Source organism: Pan paniscus, chromosome 21, assembly GCF_029289425.2.
Source record: "Pan paniscus chromosome 21, NHGRI_mPanPan1-v2.0_pri, whole genome shotgun sequence".
NCBI lineage: Eukaryota > Metazoa > Chordata > Mammalia > Primates > Hominidae > Pan > Pan paniscus.
In genome coordinates, this window is record NC_073270.2 from 43,243,610 (window position 1) to 43,259,557 (window position 15,948).

General features: G+C 51.3%; 3 protein-coding genes across 5 annotated transcripts; 2 read left to right on the forward strand and 1 right to left on the reverse strand.

Annotated features, from left to right (window-relative positions):
• Positions 1-1,285: 1,285 nt before the first annotated feature.
• BLCAP (BLCAP apoptosis inducing factor) lies at positions 1,286-11,797 on the reverse strand. The gene is made up of 2 exons (XM_003831914.6): positions 11,713-11,797; positions 1,286-3,218 (listed from the first exon to the last, which is right to left on the reverse strand). The coding sequence occupies exon 2, from the start codon at positions 3,041-3,043 to the stop codon at positions 2,780-2,782; it is 264 nt and encodes an 87-aa protein (XP_003831962.1). The 5' UTR covers positions 3,044-3,218; positions 11,713-11,797; the 3' UTR covers positions 1,286-2,779.
• NNAT (neuronatin) lies at positions 2,732-7,608 on the forward strand. 3 transcript variants are annotated; one of them, XM_003831913.7, is made up of 3 exons: positions 2,732-5,270; positions 6,276-6,356; positions 6,585-7,608. In XM_003831913.7, the coding sequence occupies exons 1-3, from the start codon at positions 5,199-5,201 to the stop codon at positions 6,675-6,677; spliced, it is 246 nt and encodes an 81-aa protein (XP_003831961.1). In that variant the 5' UTR covers positions 2,732-5,198; the 3' UTR covers positions 6,678-7,608. The 3 variants fall into 3 exon arrangements, with proteins under 3 accessions (XP_003831961.1, XP_003831960.1, XP_024782602.1); XM_024926834.4 differs by having other exon boundaries at positions 5,064-5,270; positions 6,276-6,351; XM_003831912.7 differs by lacking the exon at positions 6,276-6,356 and having other exon boundaries at positions 4,198-5,270.
• A 368-nt stretch (positions 11,798-12,165) lies between the features above and the next one.
• On the forward strand, positions 12,166-14,664 carry LOC117977133 (peptidyl-prolyl cis-trans isomerase A-like). The gene has a single exon (XM_034946948.4). The coding sequence runs from the start codon at positions 13,959-13,961 to the stop codon at positions 14,454-14,456; it is 498 nt and encodes a 165-aa protein (XP_034802839.1). The 5' UTR covers positions 12,166-13,958; the 3' UTR covers positions 14,457-14,664.
• Positions 14,665-15,948: the final 1,284 nt, after the last annotated feature.

Below are 15,948 nucleotides of genomic sequence, written 5' to 3' on the forward strand. Positions count from 1 at the left end.
ATCTTTCAGAGGGAGGCCTGTTTGTGACTCTTAAGCGGGCTTGACCTAAAACAGAAAGCTGCTTTCCGAGGGAGAGCAAAATAAGCAATAATCTTGGCTTCATTTATCATCCAGGTGTCGCCACAGGAGAGTAGGGACACAAAAGCCTTTTTTTGTTTGTTTTGTTTTTGGAATTTGCAATTGTCTATTTTGTTAAGTCTTCCCACTAGGCTACAATCATGAGCTCCTGAAGAGTCAGGTCTGAGTCTTGCCCCTGAAATCCCCAGCAAGCCTAGTACAGGGTCTCAATGTTTGTTGAACAAACCATCCTTTCCAGGTATGACTCCTCAGCTTGTCAAGACTTTGCAGAACCACGAAATCTATCCAGAAACACAGAAAAGAAGAATTCAGAGATAAAAGCATAAAAGAATCAGATAAGAAAATTACCCAGCAGATATGATCAATAAAAGTTTGGTTCTTTGAAAATACCTCTAAAATAGACAAATCTTTGGCAAGTTTTGAACGAAAAAAGGAATAAAGTGACAATGGGGAGACTTAAGTGAACAGGAGAAAACCATACTCAATTTTATAGCAACAAATTTAAAGCCTAGGTAGAACAGATGATCTTCTATGAAATTACCAAAGCCCTTCACGACTGTGACTCAATAAAACCTCACGACAGCCCTGTGCCTTGGACAGGCAGTATTCCTACCATGCTTTCTAGAAGAAGGAGATTCAGAGGTGAATACTCAGCACAGGACCTGACAAACTAGCCTACACTGTCTCAAAGGTCATGGCCATGGGAGCACGTGCATACCTACAACATGGAACCACACCACTCTCGGCACTTCCAGCCATCACCTTACATCCGGCTGGTTGGACAGCCAGTCTTATTTATTTTTCCACTTGAAATGCCATAAGGGGTTTCACTATTTTTACTTCAAAAGCAGCACCATAAAAATCCTTGATGATTAGAGCTCCAGCTGTCTTAAGTTGTTTGTCAAGGGATCGGTTACTCAAATCTCCTATGGAGGGAAACAATTTCAGGCGAGAAGCCATGGGAGCTGAGAAACGCAAATGTCTCATCTCTGAAAACTTTCAGACTCCCTCCTGTTCACCGCCTGTCCTGCCCCCTGCTCCCCCTCCCCCATCCCCACCATCTGCTCTCCAGAAAGCAGATCAAATTTTCAGGCTAAGGTACTCTGGCGCCAAAGACTCAGCCCCTCCATGCTTCCCCCTGCCCCCCACCAACTCCGAAATCCAACACCACGACCCAAATGGACTGCAGCCACATAAAACCACAAAGTAAAGTTTATAAAGCTTTATTAAACATTTCAAACAGCTGTGCAACGAACACACCAAATAAAAGCTCTAGAATAGCAGTCCAAACGTTTCACAAGTATGGCCTCACAGTCCCATTCCCTAGATGGACTGCCTCCAGTTCTGTTCTCTGCCTGGCCCATCTCTCTTTCCCCTCAGGCAAGAGAGAGATGGATGGATCAGACTGAAAGGACAGGCATGCTGATCTCCAGCAGGCAGGGGCCAGGAGAAAGTCTCGTTTGCCAACACTTGTTACTGAAGCGCAGAAAAAGCAGCAAGTGACAGTCACAAAGTCTTCCTGGGTATTCTTCATAACGTACAGTCTATATGCGCAGGAACGAAGAAGCTCCTGGCGGGAGGATGATGGCCACTGCTCCCCTCTGTCTTGTCTGAACCACCTCGGAGTCCAGTGTGCTGGTCACTCTGCAATCCCCATGCTAAATAAAAACTGTAGCGGCACCTACCATAAATAGCTAGCTATTGCTAAACCTCAAAATCAGAACACGTTCGATAAAGCTTCTTTAAAAGGAATATACACATGTATTTGTACACACACACGCACAGGGCACACCAAAAAATATCCAAACATCTATCAAGGGGATCATGGCCGTTACGAAAGACACAGGTACTCTCCCACTCACTCAGCTGGGGACTGCTAGAACTACGTGAACACACCATACTTCAATGCTGCAGAGCATGCACGGGAGACACAATGAGGCCCCCTCCTTGGGACAGCTGAGAAAGGCAGGAGGAAGGGCAAAGGAAGTGAGGCTGGGTGGGAAAGCTTGAGCCCAGACACCCAGGTGAAAGAGCAACATCTATCTGTTGCTTCCTTTCTTAAAAATGAAGTGGAGAAAATACTGAAGATTTGTGGACAACTAACAGTCAAGACATGTTTCTGTCTAGCCTGCTGAACAAGGAAAGAAGGATGAAAAAGCGAGGCTCTCGGGCGTCAGCAATCTCTTCAAATTCGAGATAAGTGCAAAAATGAGCCCTGTCTTGGACAGGTACTCCCCAAAAAAGGAAAAGGGTAGAAGAGAAATAAAGGGAAACCAGAAGAGGGACTGAGGAGTCAGTAACATTCTGGGAAGGAAGGAGACCCTGACAAGGAGGGGTCACAGAGGTGACAATGAGACTGGCATTTTATCTGCCCCAGGTCACATTGGGGCAGCTGACCAGGATGGACCCAGACTCCTCACAGTAATGAGGCGAGAGGGGTGGTCATGCGGCCAGCCAGGACCTAGATGGGGACAGAACACACACAACCACAAGACCACCCACGACTATAGGACTTTACAATAAAAGCACCGGTCAGTGCCATTATTCACATTGTAAGGATAAAACATCACAGGCCAAAAAGGCGCCGTCAGGAATGTGACACCCGCGAGGCTGCGGGATTTGAAACTCCAATGCTTTATGACCTATGTCAATGCCTCCCCTCCCGTCTTCTGCTTCCTTGGAAAGCTAACAGGGCAGGCCGTTAGGTGCCCACAACGCCGGGATCATGCGCCGATTCTGGAAGCGGGGAATCGGAGCAGTGGTACAGGAAACAGTTTCCCCAGCAGCTATAGCAGATAAGGAACAGGGCTGCCAGGAAAACCAAGGCACAAATTGTGCAAGGCTTCCGTTCCAGGAGGAAGCTGAGCAGGTAGAAGCCCATGAACATGGAGTGGCTGAACCACAGGGCGGGGTTGAGGGGCTTGGGGATGAGGAGGACGGGCAGCAGCCACTGGAGGCAATACATGATCTCTGCCGGGCAGGGCCTTCACCAAGGCGCCGGGCACCGCTGCAGGAACCGACCTAATGGGAGCCAGCGGGCGCAGGCGGCTGCCCTCCGCTTTCTTCAACCCTCACTCTCCAGGAGCTGAGCCGCTGTGCTCTCTGGCTGTCAGCCCGGGATCACCAAGGCAGCAGGGATCCTGAAGAGAAAAGTCAACACAACAGACAAACAGACAAAGAACAGACAGACAGACAAAAAAAAAAAAAAAAAGAAAAAGAAAAAAAAAAAAACAGGAACAGAATGTATACTTATTTGGGAAAATGGATCATGGTTAACAACAGCAAATGTGAAATGCCCTTTCCTCCCTGCCCACCCATGAAAGTTCTACTCCTCTCCAAGTCACTAATTCGGGAAGCTTCCTGGGATGTCTCCCCGGGGCTTCTCCTGGGGGATCGGGGAGAGGGCTCTTTGGCACGGTTTCACACAGTGGGCTGGCTTTGCCTGGGCCCTGCCCAGCAGAGATCATGTATCGCCTCCTGGGGCTGCAGCCCGTCCTCAAGGGGCCCAGACCTCACAATACCGCCCAGTAGTTGCCAAAGGACGACCAAGGGCTCCCTGCTGTGCCCCCACGTGGTAAGGACAGGGTTCTGTATCTAGCATCTCTCACAGCCATAGGTGCTCAGGCACTAAGTGCAGAGTTAAAGCTGTTAGCGGGGCACTGCCGGCCACCAGACCACAGGCAAAGGATCCTGAGGCAGCTACAGCCTCGAAATATTTTAAGATGGCAGCCTAGGCTAAGCTTGCCTTTTTCAAACAGCCCGGCGTCACTTTGCCAGAATCTGCCAACTTCTCCGAAAGTCAATGTAGAAAAAAAGTCACTATGCTACTTTGTCCAAACTGAACTCGTTTGGATCATTACACCTCCATCTGCTGCTGGCACTGTATAGAACCTGACCTCTGGGAGCTTTTAATGAAAATTAATTTTCTATCCACATAGGGGCAAATGCCAGTTGGTCCCTGGGCCAGGCAGCTTGCTGGAAAGAGGTGCTTTCGGCTGGCTACCGGTGCGCGGGGACCACACTCACAAACCGCATTCCGGTCTTCCCGCCGGAAAATCCGCGCTGTGCGAGGGACCCACAAGACTGGCGGTCTAAAAGGGACCCGCCTCACTTGGAAACGGGGCTGCGGTAGCCACAACCCTCCGGTAGCGGTAGCGTAACCCCGTTCGGTGATCCAGCCGCACAGCGCAACGGGTACAAAGAACCCCACTGGCTAAGGCCGACCTACCAGGGCTTGGGGGAGGGGAGCGGAAGACAGAGGTCGAAACGACCTGTCCAGCAGAAAACTGTCCCCGAGCATATTCCAACCACTTCTCCGTAGAGCTCATTCCTTCCGTGCATACGAAGGGCGCCAATCCTTCCTGTATCCCTCCCACAGATACCGGGTGACTACTGCTTTTGCGCCCAAAGCGCAGTGCTCTGGCTCAGCTCCCTACAGTAGCGACCTCCACCGCAGATTCTCATCTCCTCGCTACCGTAAGAGAGATGTAAAGAATCAGACGGGTTACGCGCTCAGGCACCCTCATGAAGCAGAGGACCTGGGCTTAAAACTCATTCAGTATTAGGAAAAGAGCGCCGAGCACGGGCCTATTATGCCAAAGCTTCTGAAAGGGGCACCACGTTTTTTGCTCTATGGGGCAGATGACCCCTCCCTAATTTCGGTTTTCCATCCATCCCCAAGGTAGGCTTTGGAGTGGCACCGGAGACTGAGCTCAAATTTGCAGGCCAGGGACTGGGGAGAAGGGCGCCACACTAAGACCTGCACCCCCATTCTCGCCCTGTACTCTACCCAGAGTCGTGGTACCCCTCCATTTTAAAGCAAAATCCAAAAGCAAGCACGGCGGAATCTTCTGGAAGGGGGCTAAGATGGAACTCAGGAGGCGGGGGTCGGTATGGAAAGAGCAGATGGATTATTTTTTTCCTCTCCTGGCGAATGAGGAGCGCCCCCAGCCACCCCTCCTCATAAACACCCCCCAAGGCGCGCATGCGCACTTAGGTGGCGAGCGGGTACTTAAGGCGCGGCCACCGCGGCTGCGGCAGTGCGCCCAACAGCGGACTCCGAGACCAGCGGATCTCGGCAAACCCTCTTTCTCGACCACCCACCTACCATTCTTGGAACCATGGCGGCAGTGGCGGCGGCCTCGGCTGAACTGCTCATCATCGGCTGGTACATCTTCCGCGTGCTGCTGCAGGTAAGTCTGACGGGGTTTCGGGTGGGAGAGGGTTCCCAACTCGCGCCCCTAGAACCCGCAAGACTGCGTCGCGATTGCCGCTTCCCGGACCCGTCCTATTCCGATTGCCGCGATCCTTGCCTGCCCAAGTGCCGCTGCCGGCACCGATTGCCGCGATCCTTGCCTGCCCAAGTGCCGCTGCCGGCACCGCGCGCCCCCTGCCCATTCCCTGCGCTGTCCTCCTCGCGCTGACCCTCCCTAGTGCGCCCGCGCCTGCCCGGGAACAAAGACTCGGGGCGCGGCGGGCGACCGCTGCGGACGATCACCCAGGCATTTAGCGACCTACGCGGTAAGAAAAACCCGCTACACCCGGACTCGACCCCAGGAGGGAGGCGGGGCACTACTGTGTTGCAAGACTTTACAGCTCGCAGAGTGAAAATTTTCCACCTTAAAAAATTGCGCATTGCGGAGAAATTTTATTTAAAAAAACATATAGCGCTTGCGGGGGTGGAACAAAAAATAAGTTAGAAAAAGGCACTTCTCAGAAAAAATAAAAATTACTTCGCAAAAAAAAAAACAAAAAAAAACCCTACAACGAATTAGAGAAAAAGTAGTTCACAGGAAAACAGAAAAACGCGCATTGCAGGAAAAATAAATCGGAGAAAAGCACTTGGCAGAAAAAAATGCATTAGATTAAAAACGCACTGCAGAAAAAAATTAGACAAGGGAGCTAACGGAAAAAAATGGATCGGGCAAAAACGCTTTAAAGAAAAAAATTAGAGGAAAAAGCCCCTCGAGAGAAAAACAGAAGGGGAAAAAAAGCACTTCCGAAAAAGGACAATTGCTTTACAAAAAAAAAAAAAAAAAAAAAAAAATCAAAAAGAGGCAAAAGCGCTTTGTGTAAAAAGAGATAAATCAGAAGAAAGCGCTTTGCCCATAAAATCATTTACCCTAAAAGCTCCCTTTGCAGGAAGAATTCCCTGCTAAAGGAATCCTTTGCCAAAGGAATCGCATATTTCCTTCAAGGTGTTCCTGGAATGCTGCATTTACTGGGTAGGATTCGCTTTTCGAAATCCTCCAGGGACACAGCCCATTGCGAGAAGTGAGGTATACCTAAGTTGTGGGTCCAATCAGCTTGCCGCCATGCAGCTCTCAGCACAGTTGGAAAAGCTCCAGCTGCCCTGACTCGTGGACAAGCTGTGCCCGCGCCCGCCTCTCCAGCCTACGCTGGATGGGCGGGCGGGGCAGGGGGTGGGGCGGGGGTGGGCACGGCAGCACCACAGACATGCTGTGGGTGCTCTCCACTAAGGGTGGGTCCTGGGTTTCTCGTCGCAGGTGTTCAGGTACTCCCTGCAGAAGCTGGCATACACGGTGTCGCGGACCGGGCGGCAGGTGTTGGGGGAGCGCAGGCAGCGAGCCCCCAACTGAGGCCCCAGCTCCCAGCCCTGGGCGGCCGTATCATCAGGTGCTCCTGTGCATCTCGGCCAGCACGGGAGCCAGTGCCGCGCAGGAATGTGGGGTCCCCTCTGTTCCCTCGCCAGAGGAGCACTTGGCAAGGTCAGTGAGGGGCCAGTAGACCCCCGGAGAAGCAGTACCGACAATGACGAAGATACCAGATCCCTTCCCAACCCCTTTGCACCGGTCCCACTAAGGGGCAGGGTCGAGAGAGGAGGGGGGATAGGGGGAGCAGACCCCTGAGATCTGGGCATAGGCACCGCATTCTGATCTGGACAAAGTCGGGACAGCACCATCCCAGCCCCGAAGCCAGGGCCATGCCAGCAGGCCCCACCATGGAAATCAAAACACCACACCAGCCAGCAGAATGGACATTCTGACATCGCCAGCCGACGCCCTGAATCTTGGTGCAGCACCAACCGCGTGCCTGTGTGGCGGGACTGGAGGGCACAGTTGAGGAAGGAGGGTGGTTAAGAAATACAGTGGGGCCCTCTCGCTGTCCCTTGCCCAGGGCACTTGCATTCCAGCCTTGCTGCATTTGCTCTCTCGATTCCCCTTTTCTCCTCACTGCCTCCCAAGCCCACCCTACTCCAAAATAATGTGTCACTTGATTTGGAACTATTCAAGCAGTAAAAGTAAATGAATCCCACCTTTACTAAAACACTTTCTCTGAACCCCCCTTGCCCCTCACTGATCTTGCTTTTCCCTGGTCTCATGCAGTTGTGGTCAATATTGTGGTAATCGCTAATTGTACTGATTGTTTAAGTGTGCATTAGTTGTGTCTCCCCAGCTAGATTGTAAGCTCCTGGAGGACAGGGACCACCTCTACAAAAAATAAAAAAAGTACCTCCCCTGTCTCGCACAGTGTCCCAGGACCCTGCGGTGCAGTGGAGGCGCGCCAAAACTTTGTCTCTTGTGATTTCTTTAGTGGCATCAACATGCACTTCTAAGACTCAGCTGATGTGCCCACTGTGGAACAGGCACACTGCTTGGGGGAGGGAGGAAAAAGGAGGGCCATCAAAATTGCAATAAGCTGGGCCCCTCACACAGCCAACCCCATCTCAATGCTGTCCTGTGATAAAGGACCATCTCCCCCTCTCCCCAAAGAGAAAGGCTGACATCTTCACTTGTGGTCCTGGAATAAGGGACCACTTCCCCCTCCCCAAAGGGATAGGTGCTTTACTTGTGGTCTTAGGATAAGGGGCCAAAGCAGGTATCACTTTGGGAAAGATGAGAGGAGGGGAAAAAGGTGGGAGTAGCCCTCCAAAGAGGTAGTAGGGACCAAGGGGGTGATTTCAGAACACAAAGCCTTACTTCAGGTCTCCATCCAGGAGCCCCAAAGAAATGAGTAGTGGGCAGGGTGGACAGTGGCTTAGACAATGAGTATGGGATAAGAGGTGCAGCATGGCGCCTTCTTCACCCAGCTTAATGCTGCAGGCCCCACATCCACCAGGACCACTACAAAGACAATCTGCCTGACCTTGCTACTCTGCAGGGTCTCCTGGCCCCACCTCACCCCAGAAACCTCTCTCCCCAATACTGGGTTTCTGCTTTTCCCAGCACCAGCCTCCTTATTCTTAGGGATGCTTACCAGGTCCGTGGCCCTGGGCTCTCCCCTGCCATCACGTCAGGGTGGGCAGTGCTCGGCCTCGGACTTGTCTTCCTCTCCCACTCCCCAGTGAGTCAGGGCTCTTTCTACACGGGGTCAGCTGACTGTCTCACCAAATGGCCCTGCCGCCTGTTCAGCCTTGTCTCTGGCTTTATGTGTCCCTGTCACTACACACCTGTTGCTGGGTCAACACCAAGGGAGGGAGTTGGAGGGCCATAAATCTCTCTTCCTGCCACTTCTTCGAATCCCTTAGTCACAGCTGTCACAAATACTTCTGGAGCACAAAGTACCTTGCCCCCTTAAGCCTGATCATGTTTCCCTCCCCTAAGCAAGCCCTTAAGTTTCTTAGCCCAATCACCAGCACCTCTAAAGGCATCTAAAACTTCATTCGGTATCAGAGAATTATAGGGGTGGGGAGGTGCAGATCCCGGTTCTGGTCTTGACTTTGCCATCAATCAGCCTAGGGAACCTGGACATGTCACCTTGTACCCTTCATCTCCAGTTTCCCTCTCGAAGAGGGCCTCTGAGATGCCAGTGAACCCTAACACGCTAGAAACTGCCATCGCAGTGGCAATCAGGACTCATCAGGACTTGAAGAGGATGTGCAATCTGAGACTTCATCTTTCTTAGGCTGGGTGGCTATAGCTGCTACCATAGCCTGAAGGTGAGGCAGGTCTCCTCTCGCCCCAGTGTGACTCATTAGCAGGCAATGCCCACACCTCCTCCCTTCTGAACCCCGTATCTTGGCAGGCCTCAAAACTGGGAGTTTCTGTGGTTTTCCACACTAAACCCACAGAATCATGAACATACCAACATGTGTTCTCCATGAAGGCTGACCCTCCCTTCGGAGCTTTTGAGGGGTATGCCCATAGCCCCACTGCCCTTCTTGATGCTCTAACCTCAGCCCAAGTGACAAGGTAGCAGATTTCAGGGAGGTAGGCCAAAGCAGCATGGTAAGAGCTGGCTGCTCTGGACACAGCACCTCCTGTGCCCCCACTTAGAAGACAAGAGGCTCCTGGTAGCCCCAGAGCTTTCCATATCATCTTGGCAAAGCCCTTTTCCTCCATCCGTCCATCAGCAGGGCTGTGAGTGTGGCAAGGTGAGATGACAGATTTCCAGGCAAGGGCTGCCCTGGTGGCCTGCACCTGCACGTGTGGGCTTCAATGTGCAATGTCCACTCCCCATTTGCATCCTCCACCCACAAAACCTCATGTTCTGGCAGCAAACTTAACCCACCAGAGAAGACAGTGCATTCACTTTCCATCCAGTGCAATGCCATGCAATGCCTAGATGGTCCAAACACACCTTGTTTATAAAATTTTTTCCACAAACTATACCATTAAACATTTTATTCTGATAGAGAGCAATGCGAAGAATTGAAAATGACTAGTGTTTTACTGCACAGCCCTTAGTCACAGTGCTGAAAGTCCCCTTTGCCTAAACCATCATTGCTCCCAGAAGACTTTGCCCCCACAAGGCCAAGGACAGAGCAGATCGGTTGGGAAGGAATTGGGAATAGCTCTGTGGGACTCCAGCAACAGGTGAGAGACCCTTGAGACTAATACTCCAGGATGTTAGTTTCTTAGCCTAACGAACTGAAGTTAAGTCCAGAGGTGTTTAGGTACCCTGACTTTTAGGGGTGCAGGGTGCTATGTGACACTGTTACCTTTATCTGTGGAATATTTGAATTGTCACTGAAGGAAGGGATGTCTGCTGTCAGGGAAGGGCAGGGGCAAGTTCCTTGAGCTTGGGCAACGGATTACTGTTGGATCGGGGAGCAGGTTTGCTGTGAGCCATTTACTAGATATCTATTTTGAAATGTGTATCTCCTCAGGAGCCAACACCCCAAAGGGAGATTCTGAATTTGCAGTTAACTTCCCCCCCCCACCGCCCCCACCCCCCCTCAGAGATTTAAACGTGTGCACTCATGCACATACACAAAACACTAGTCAAACAACTATCTCTTTTCCCCCCGTAACCTCTGACTTCCTCTATATGCCCCAGAGACACGTTGTCACCATCTTCCCTGGGAGTGATCCTGTTTATCCTCCCCTCCCCGACTTGCCCTCCCACAGGGCCCATGCATGCCCCAGCAGGATCCAGATTCCTGAGCATTTCCAGAGCAGGAAGTCAGAGAGGCAGGCAACGCGTGGTTCTTGGTATATCGCACAGGGACAGGCTTGAAATGGAGTGCATGTGTTTCAAAGATAGGAGAACAACAACAAAAAAAGACAGCCTAACCCAGATTCCTCCTTGAAACAACATATTACAGATTAAAGGTTAAACTGTTTTTGGCAGCAACTCTAACAAGACTAATTTCAGGTATGGAATTGACCTGGTCACTGGAAACCGACCAGGCTTCCCGTGATCAAATCTTTTAACAGATTTGCTTGACATTAATTAGTCTCTGATTTAAAACAAACAAGCAAACAAGATCTAACACTTGGCATTAGCACTTAAGCTGGAACTTTTTTTTGGTCCCAGCTTTGGTGTTGCCGTCCAGAAGGCTGACGGGATGACTGGACCATGTCAGGCAGGGCAGAGAAGCCGTCCCCAACACACCAGTTCCCTGAAAGGGATAGACGATCCAAACCTATAAACAGAAAGGCTGTTTCTTTCCGAGGACAGACCCCAATCTCCCAACATTCGGCGATGAAATGGGACACGGAGGCCTGGAAGGAAACTAAAGGAGATTTGGAAAGGGGAAGGAAAAAACAACTGTCCCCCATCCCCCATGCTTCCTTTCCAGGCCATTAGTGCGCCAGGCATTTCGTTCCTTCAGCTGCCCTTGAGGGCCACTCCCCACGTCTATAGAAGGAAAGGGAAGGGATGTCCACCCTTGATGTAAAGTTGGAGGGAGTAAGAAGCGCCCGCGACTCTTAGCAGAGCGTCAGCCTATCACCCCAGACACCGAAGCGGAGCCTCAGGAGACCCTCTCTCCCCTCCCCTCCACGTCCCCCCACCTCCCCCCCCCCAAAAAGCAACTAAAGCAACGCAACTAAACTGATGGGGACAGAGTGACAGGCCTCTCACAAGCTGGGCACCCTGCCGTGGAACCCGGGGCCGCAGAGATGGTGGTCGCGCTCCCAGCCCCGTGCCCCCGGCTCTGCCTGTCTCATCCTGCAAGGGCGCTGACCTTGGACAAGGCCAGAGCCAGCACCCAGGAGTACTATGACCCACCTCCGGGCTGGGAAGGGACCCCCCAAGGCCCAGGCTAGGTCCAATCACGGCAATCACCTGAAGCCGGACAGGGGCGCCCTGCCTTCCCGGGGTATGCGGAAGGAAAACCCCAGTGACGGGGACCCGGCGACGCCTAAGGTGACCCAGAAGGGACAATATGGCGGCGCGGCCGCATGGAGGGCCTCTCATCCCGCCCCAAGCAGGTTGACGCCACGGTACCTGCAAGCCCTGCCATGGCGCCGCCGCCACTGTCGCCGTCTGCCGCAGCCTGCCTCCACCTCAGCTCGCCACCGACGCCGCAGGAAGCCGGGGAGACGCCCCCTTAGTCTTCTAGTCGAGCCGGCCGAGGACCCATCCTGGGATCGGGCTGTCTACCGCAAACGCCTGATCACACGGCCCGAAGAGGGGGCTCACCCTCGCCCCATTTCCCGTAAATATCCGCCACAGACCACCTTTGAGGACTTTGTGCGCACTTTTACAAAACTCTGGGAGCCCCGAGGTCCTCAAGCCCGAATAATTTTTATCAGGCGCAGTGTGGACAGCCCCGAAGCGCGGCCGGGTGTCCTCATGCATATGCAGCAGATTGTGATCCTTACTCCGTGAGCGCGGGGCGGGCCGGGTTGTGTTCCTGTTGGTGAACCCGCTTCGTTCTTGCCCGCGTGGATGGTCCGTGGACTCCGGGAAAACCTTCTCGTGGCTCAAAGTCCACCCCCTCCCTAGCGTTTCATCATGCAGCCAAGGCTCAGGAGCTGAAAGGTCCGGGCTCAGAACTTGGGACTGCCTTGGGTCAGGCCTCGGCTCCCCCACTTGCCCCGTACCTTGGGCCAGCGAGCCCCTCGCCCACCCCGACCCGGCTTCTGTTGAAATGCCCACCTTAGGGCTTTTATGAGGCTTGAATGAGTCCGTGTAGTCATTTATTAGCTAATTAAGCATATTCCTTGGGCGCTTACTGTACCCAAGCGCAGTGCTAAGGGCAGGTAGAGTCGGTAACCTGGGTGTGTCCCTGACCTCAAGGCGCTGCCAGTCTAATGGCGGGTAGGCGGGGAGACAGTCATATAATCACTGTATATTAGTGACTTTAATCAATACATAATTACACATCATGGGAAGTGCTGTGAGAAGAAGTAGAGAGTGTTAGGAGAAATTAATGGAGTACTAATGTAGGGAAAGGGTGGAACCTCCTTGGGAAGATGGCATTTAGGTTGAGAAACAAAGGACGATTAGGGTAAGAGTGAGAGGGGAAATGTTCTAGGCAGAAAGAACATTTGTCCCAGATCTGGAGCTGGGAAGCGGCAGAGTTGGGGTGAGGTGAGCACAGAAGAAAACAGGTCAGCTACATACTGAATTTGGCTTTTCTCTTGAGAGTCAGGGGAAGCCATTTTCATCAGGAAAAGGATAGCAAATTTGGATTTCTGAAAGGCCACCCAGGCCGCATGGCTTGGAAAGCACTCAGGAGTGGGTGTAGGCAGACCAGTTAGAAGGTGGTTGCAGCTTTCCAGACAAAAGCCAATGCTGACTCAGACAGGGCGGTGGCTTGGGGAGGTGAAGGGAAGGGTGGAAGATTGGACGTGGGTGGATGTGGAGGCATTGGCAATAACTCCTCGCTAGGTTTTAGCCTTGAGTAAATGAAAGGGTAAAAGATTCCTTGACCAAGACAATAAAGCCTGAAGGAGGAACGGACTGAGGGGGAAGATCAAGTTCGGCTTTGAGAAGTTAAGTTTGAAATGTCGGGGCAACATGCAGGCAGAGAGGGTGAGTAGGCAGGTTTATGTGACACAGGAGCTGCGAACGGAGGCTGGGGCAGGAGATACATATCTGGGGGCATCAATACAAAGGTCATGGTGCTGGGTGAGAACGCAAGTGAAAGAAGGTGGAGAGAAAAGAAGAGGAGGATCCAGGAAAGGAGACTAAGAAGCAGTGGCCAGTGGGGTAGAAAGAGGACCAAGTGAGTGTGGGTCCTAGAGAGGAGGTTTCAGGAAGGAGGGAGTGCTCAGTGGGGCTGATGCTGTAGAGAACAGAAATGGAGCCGTTGGGGTTTGGGAATAAAGAAGGTTGGTGGACTGTATCTTTTATGTTGCAAGTTAAACACACAACTACATCAAGTGGCTTAAAAAAATAAGTAGCCTGCCACTCAGTGGCTAGGCAGTGTCATCAAGGACTGAGGTTCATTTTATCTTCTGTCCTTGTGCTGGTTTATGCTCATGGCCACAAGATGGCTATCCAGTTCCTGAGGTCACATCCAAAGCAAGGAGATGTCCATTTCTCCTCCAGCTGAGACTCAAAACAGGCCTGAATGTGGCCTCCCACCATCCTGCTGCTTACAGGCTAAAGGATCAATGCATCCATGGCAGCCACACCCAGTATCCAACACTGAATGACAAGAGGAGTCTTGTAGTGGAAGCTCTTGTTTAGAAAAAGAGAGAGCTGGCTTTGCAGATGCCGCTGGGATCCCCATACTATCAGCCATGGTCAGCCCCACCTTGTTCTTTGACATCACTGTCGATGACGCGCCCTTAGGCCCCTACTCCTTCGAGCTGTTTGCAGACAAGATTCCAAAGACAGCAGAAAACTTTCGTGCTGTGAGCACTGGAGAGAAAGGATTTGGTTATAAGGTTTCCTGCTTTCACAGAATTATTCCAGGATTTATATGTCAGGGTGGTGACTTCACATGCCATAATGGCACTGGTGGCAAGTCCATCTGTGGGGAGAAATCTGATGATGAGAACTTCATCCTAAAGCATACAGGTCCTGGCATCTTGTCCGTGGTAAATGCTGGACCCAACACAAACGGTTCCCAGTTTGTCATCTGCACTGCCAAGACTGAGTGGTTGGATGGCAAGCATGTAGTCTTTGGCAAGGTGAAAGAAGGCATGAAGATCGTGGAGGCCATGGAGCGCTTTGGGTCCAGGAATGGCAAGACCAGCAAGAAGATCACCACTGCTGACTGTAGACAACTCCAATAAGTTTGACTTGTGTTTTGTCTTCACCACCAGACCATTCCTTCTGTAGCTCAGGAGAGCACCCTTCCACCCCATTTGCTCCCAGTATCCTAGAATCTTTGTGCTCTCGCTGCAGTTCCCTTTGGGTTTCATGTTTTCCTTGTTCCCTTCCATGCCCAGGTGGATTGCAGAGTTTATGATTATGAAATAAAAACTAACAAAAAAGGAAAAAGAGAGCTGAATGTTGAGAGGCTGTGGAGCAACAAATTCTTGCAGTGCTGACGGCAGAGGAAATTGGTACAGCCACTTTGGAAAACCAGTATCTACAAAATCTAAACATACACCTATGCTGTGATCTAGAATTTCCACTCCTAGGTATGTACCCGAGAGAAATGAGTGCCTATGTTTACATGGAGACTTGTGCAAGAATGTTCATAGCAGACTTATTCATAGCTCAAATTGGAAATAGTTCAATGTCCATCACCGGAGAATGGATAAATTGTGGCATATTCATGCAATGGAATACTGTGTTTTACATATAAAAGAACAAACTACTGTTACATGTAATAGCACCAGTTAATCTCACATATAGTATGTGGACTAAAAGAATCCAGATACAAAACAGTACATACCATATGAATCCATTCATATAAAGCTCAACTAATCTATAGGGTTAGAAATCAAAATGGTAGTTACCTGGGTCAGGTCAGGAGTAGGGATGGGAAAGGAGCAAGAAGAGCTTTTCTGGGGTGCTGGAAGGATTATATCTTCTTCTGGCTGGTGATTATGTAAGTGAAAATTCATCAAGTAAAAATTCACCATAAGACTAGGGGACTTCGGGAGGCAGAGGCTGCAGTGAGCCAAGATCGTGCCACTGCTTTCCAGTCTGGGCGACAGAATGAGACCCTGTTTCGGGGGAAAGAAAAAGAAAGAAAAAAGACTGGGGGCTTTATATACTTTACGTATGTTATACCTCAAGAAAAATAGAAGAAAGGGGCTGGGTGTGGTGGCTCACGCCTGTAATCCCAACACTTTGGGAGGCCAAGGCAGGTGGATCATGAGGTCAGGAATTTGAGACCAGCCTGGCCAACATGGTGAAACCCCGTCTCTACTAAAAATATAAAAATTAGCTGGGTGTGGTGGCACGCGCCTGTAATCCCAGCTACCCGGGAGGCTGAGGCAGGAGAATCACTTGAACCTGGGAGGTGGAGGTTGCAGTGAGCCAAGATGGCACCACTGCACTCCAGCCTGGGCGACAGAGCGAGATTCCATCTCAAAAACAAAAACAAGAAAAATGGAAGAAAGGAAGGGGTCCTGCCATCCCATGGAATGTGACATGCTGCTAAACAAGGATCAGGTCTGTTTTGCGGGGATACCACCTTCCAGTAACTTCAGGCTGAGTGTTAGCATGTACAAGGCCTCAGTGGCCAACCCTTTCTCCCTGGGGCCCAGAAAACTGGGGAAGCTGAGGCAGGGCTTCTAATGCACATGGAACTCGCTCCCGCTCAGCTGGACC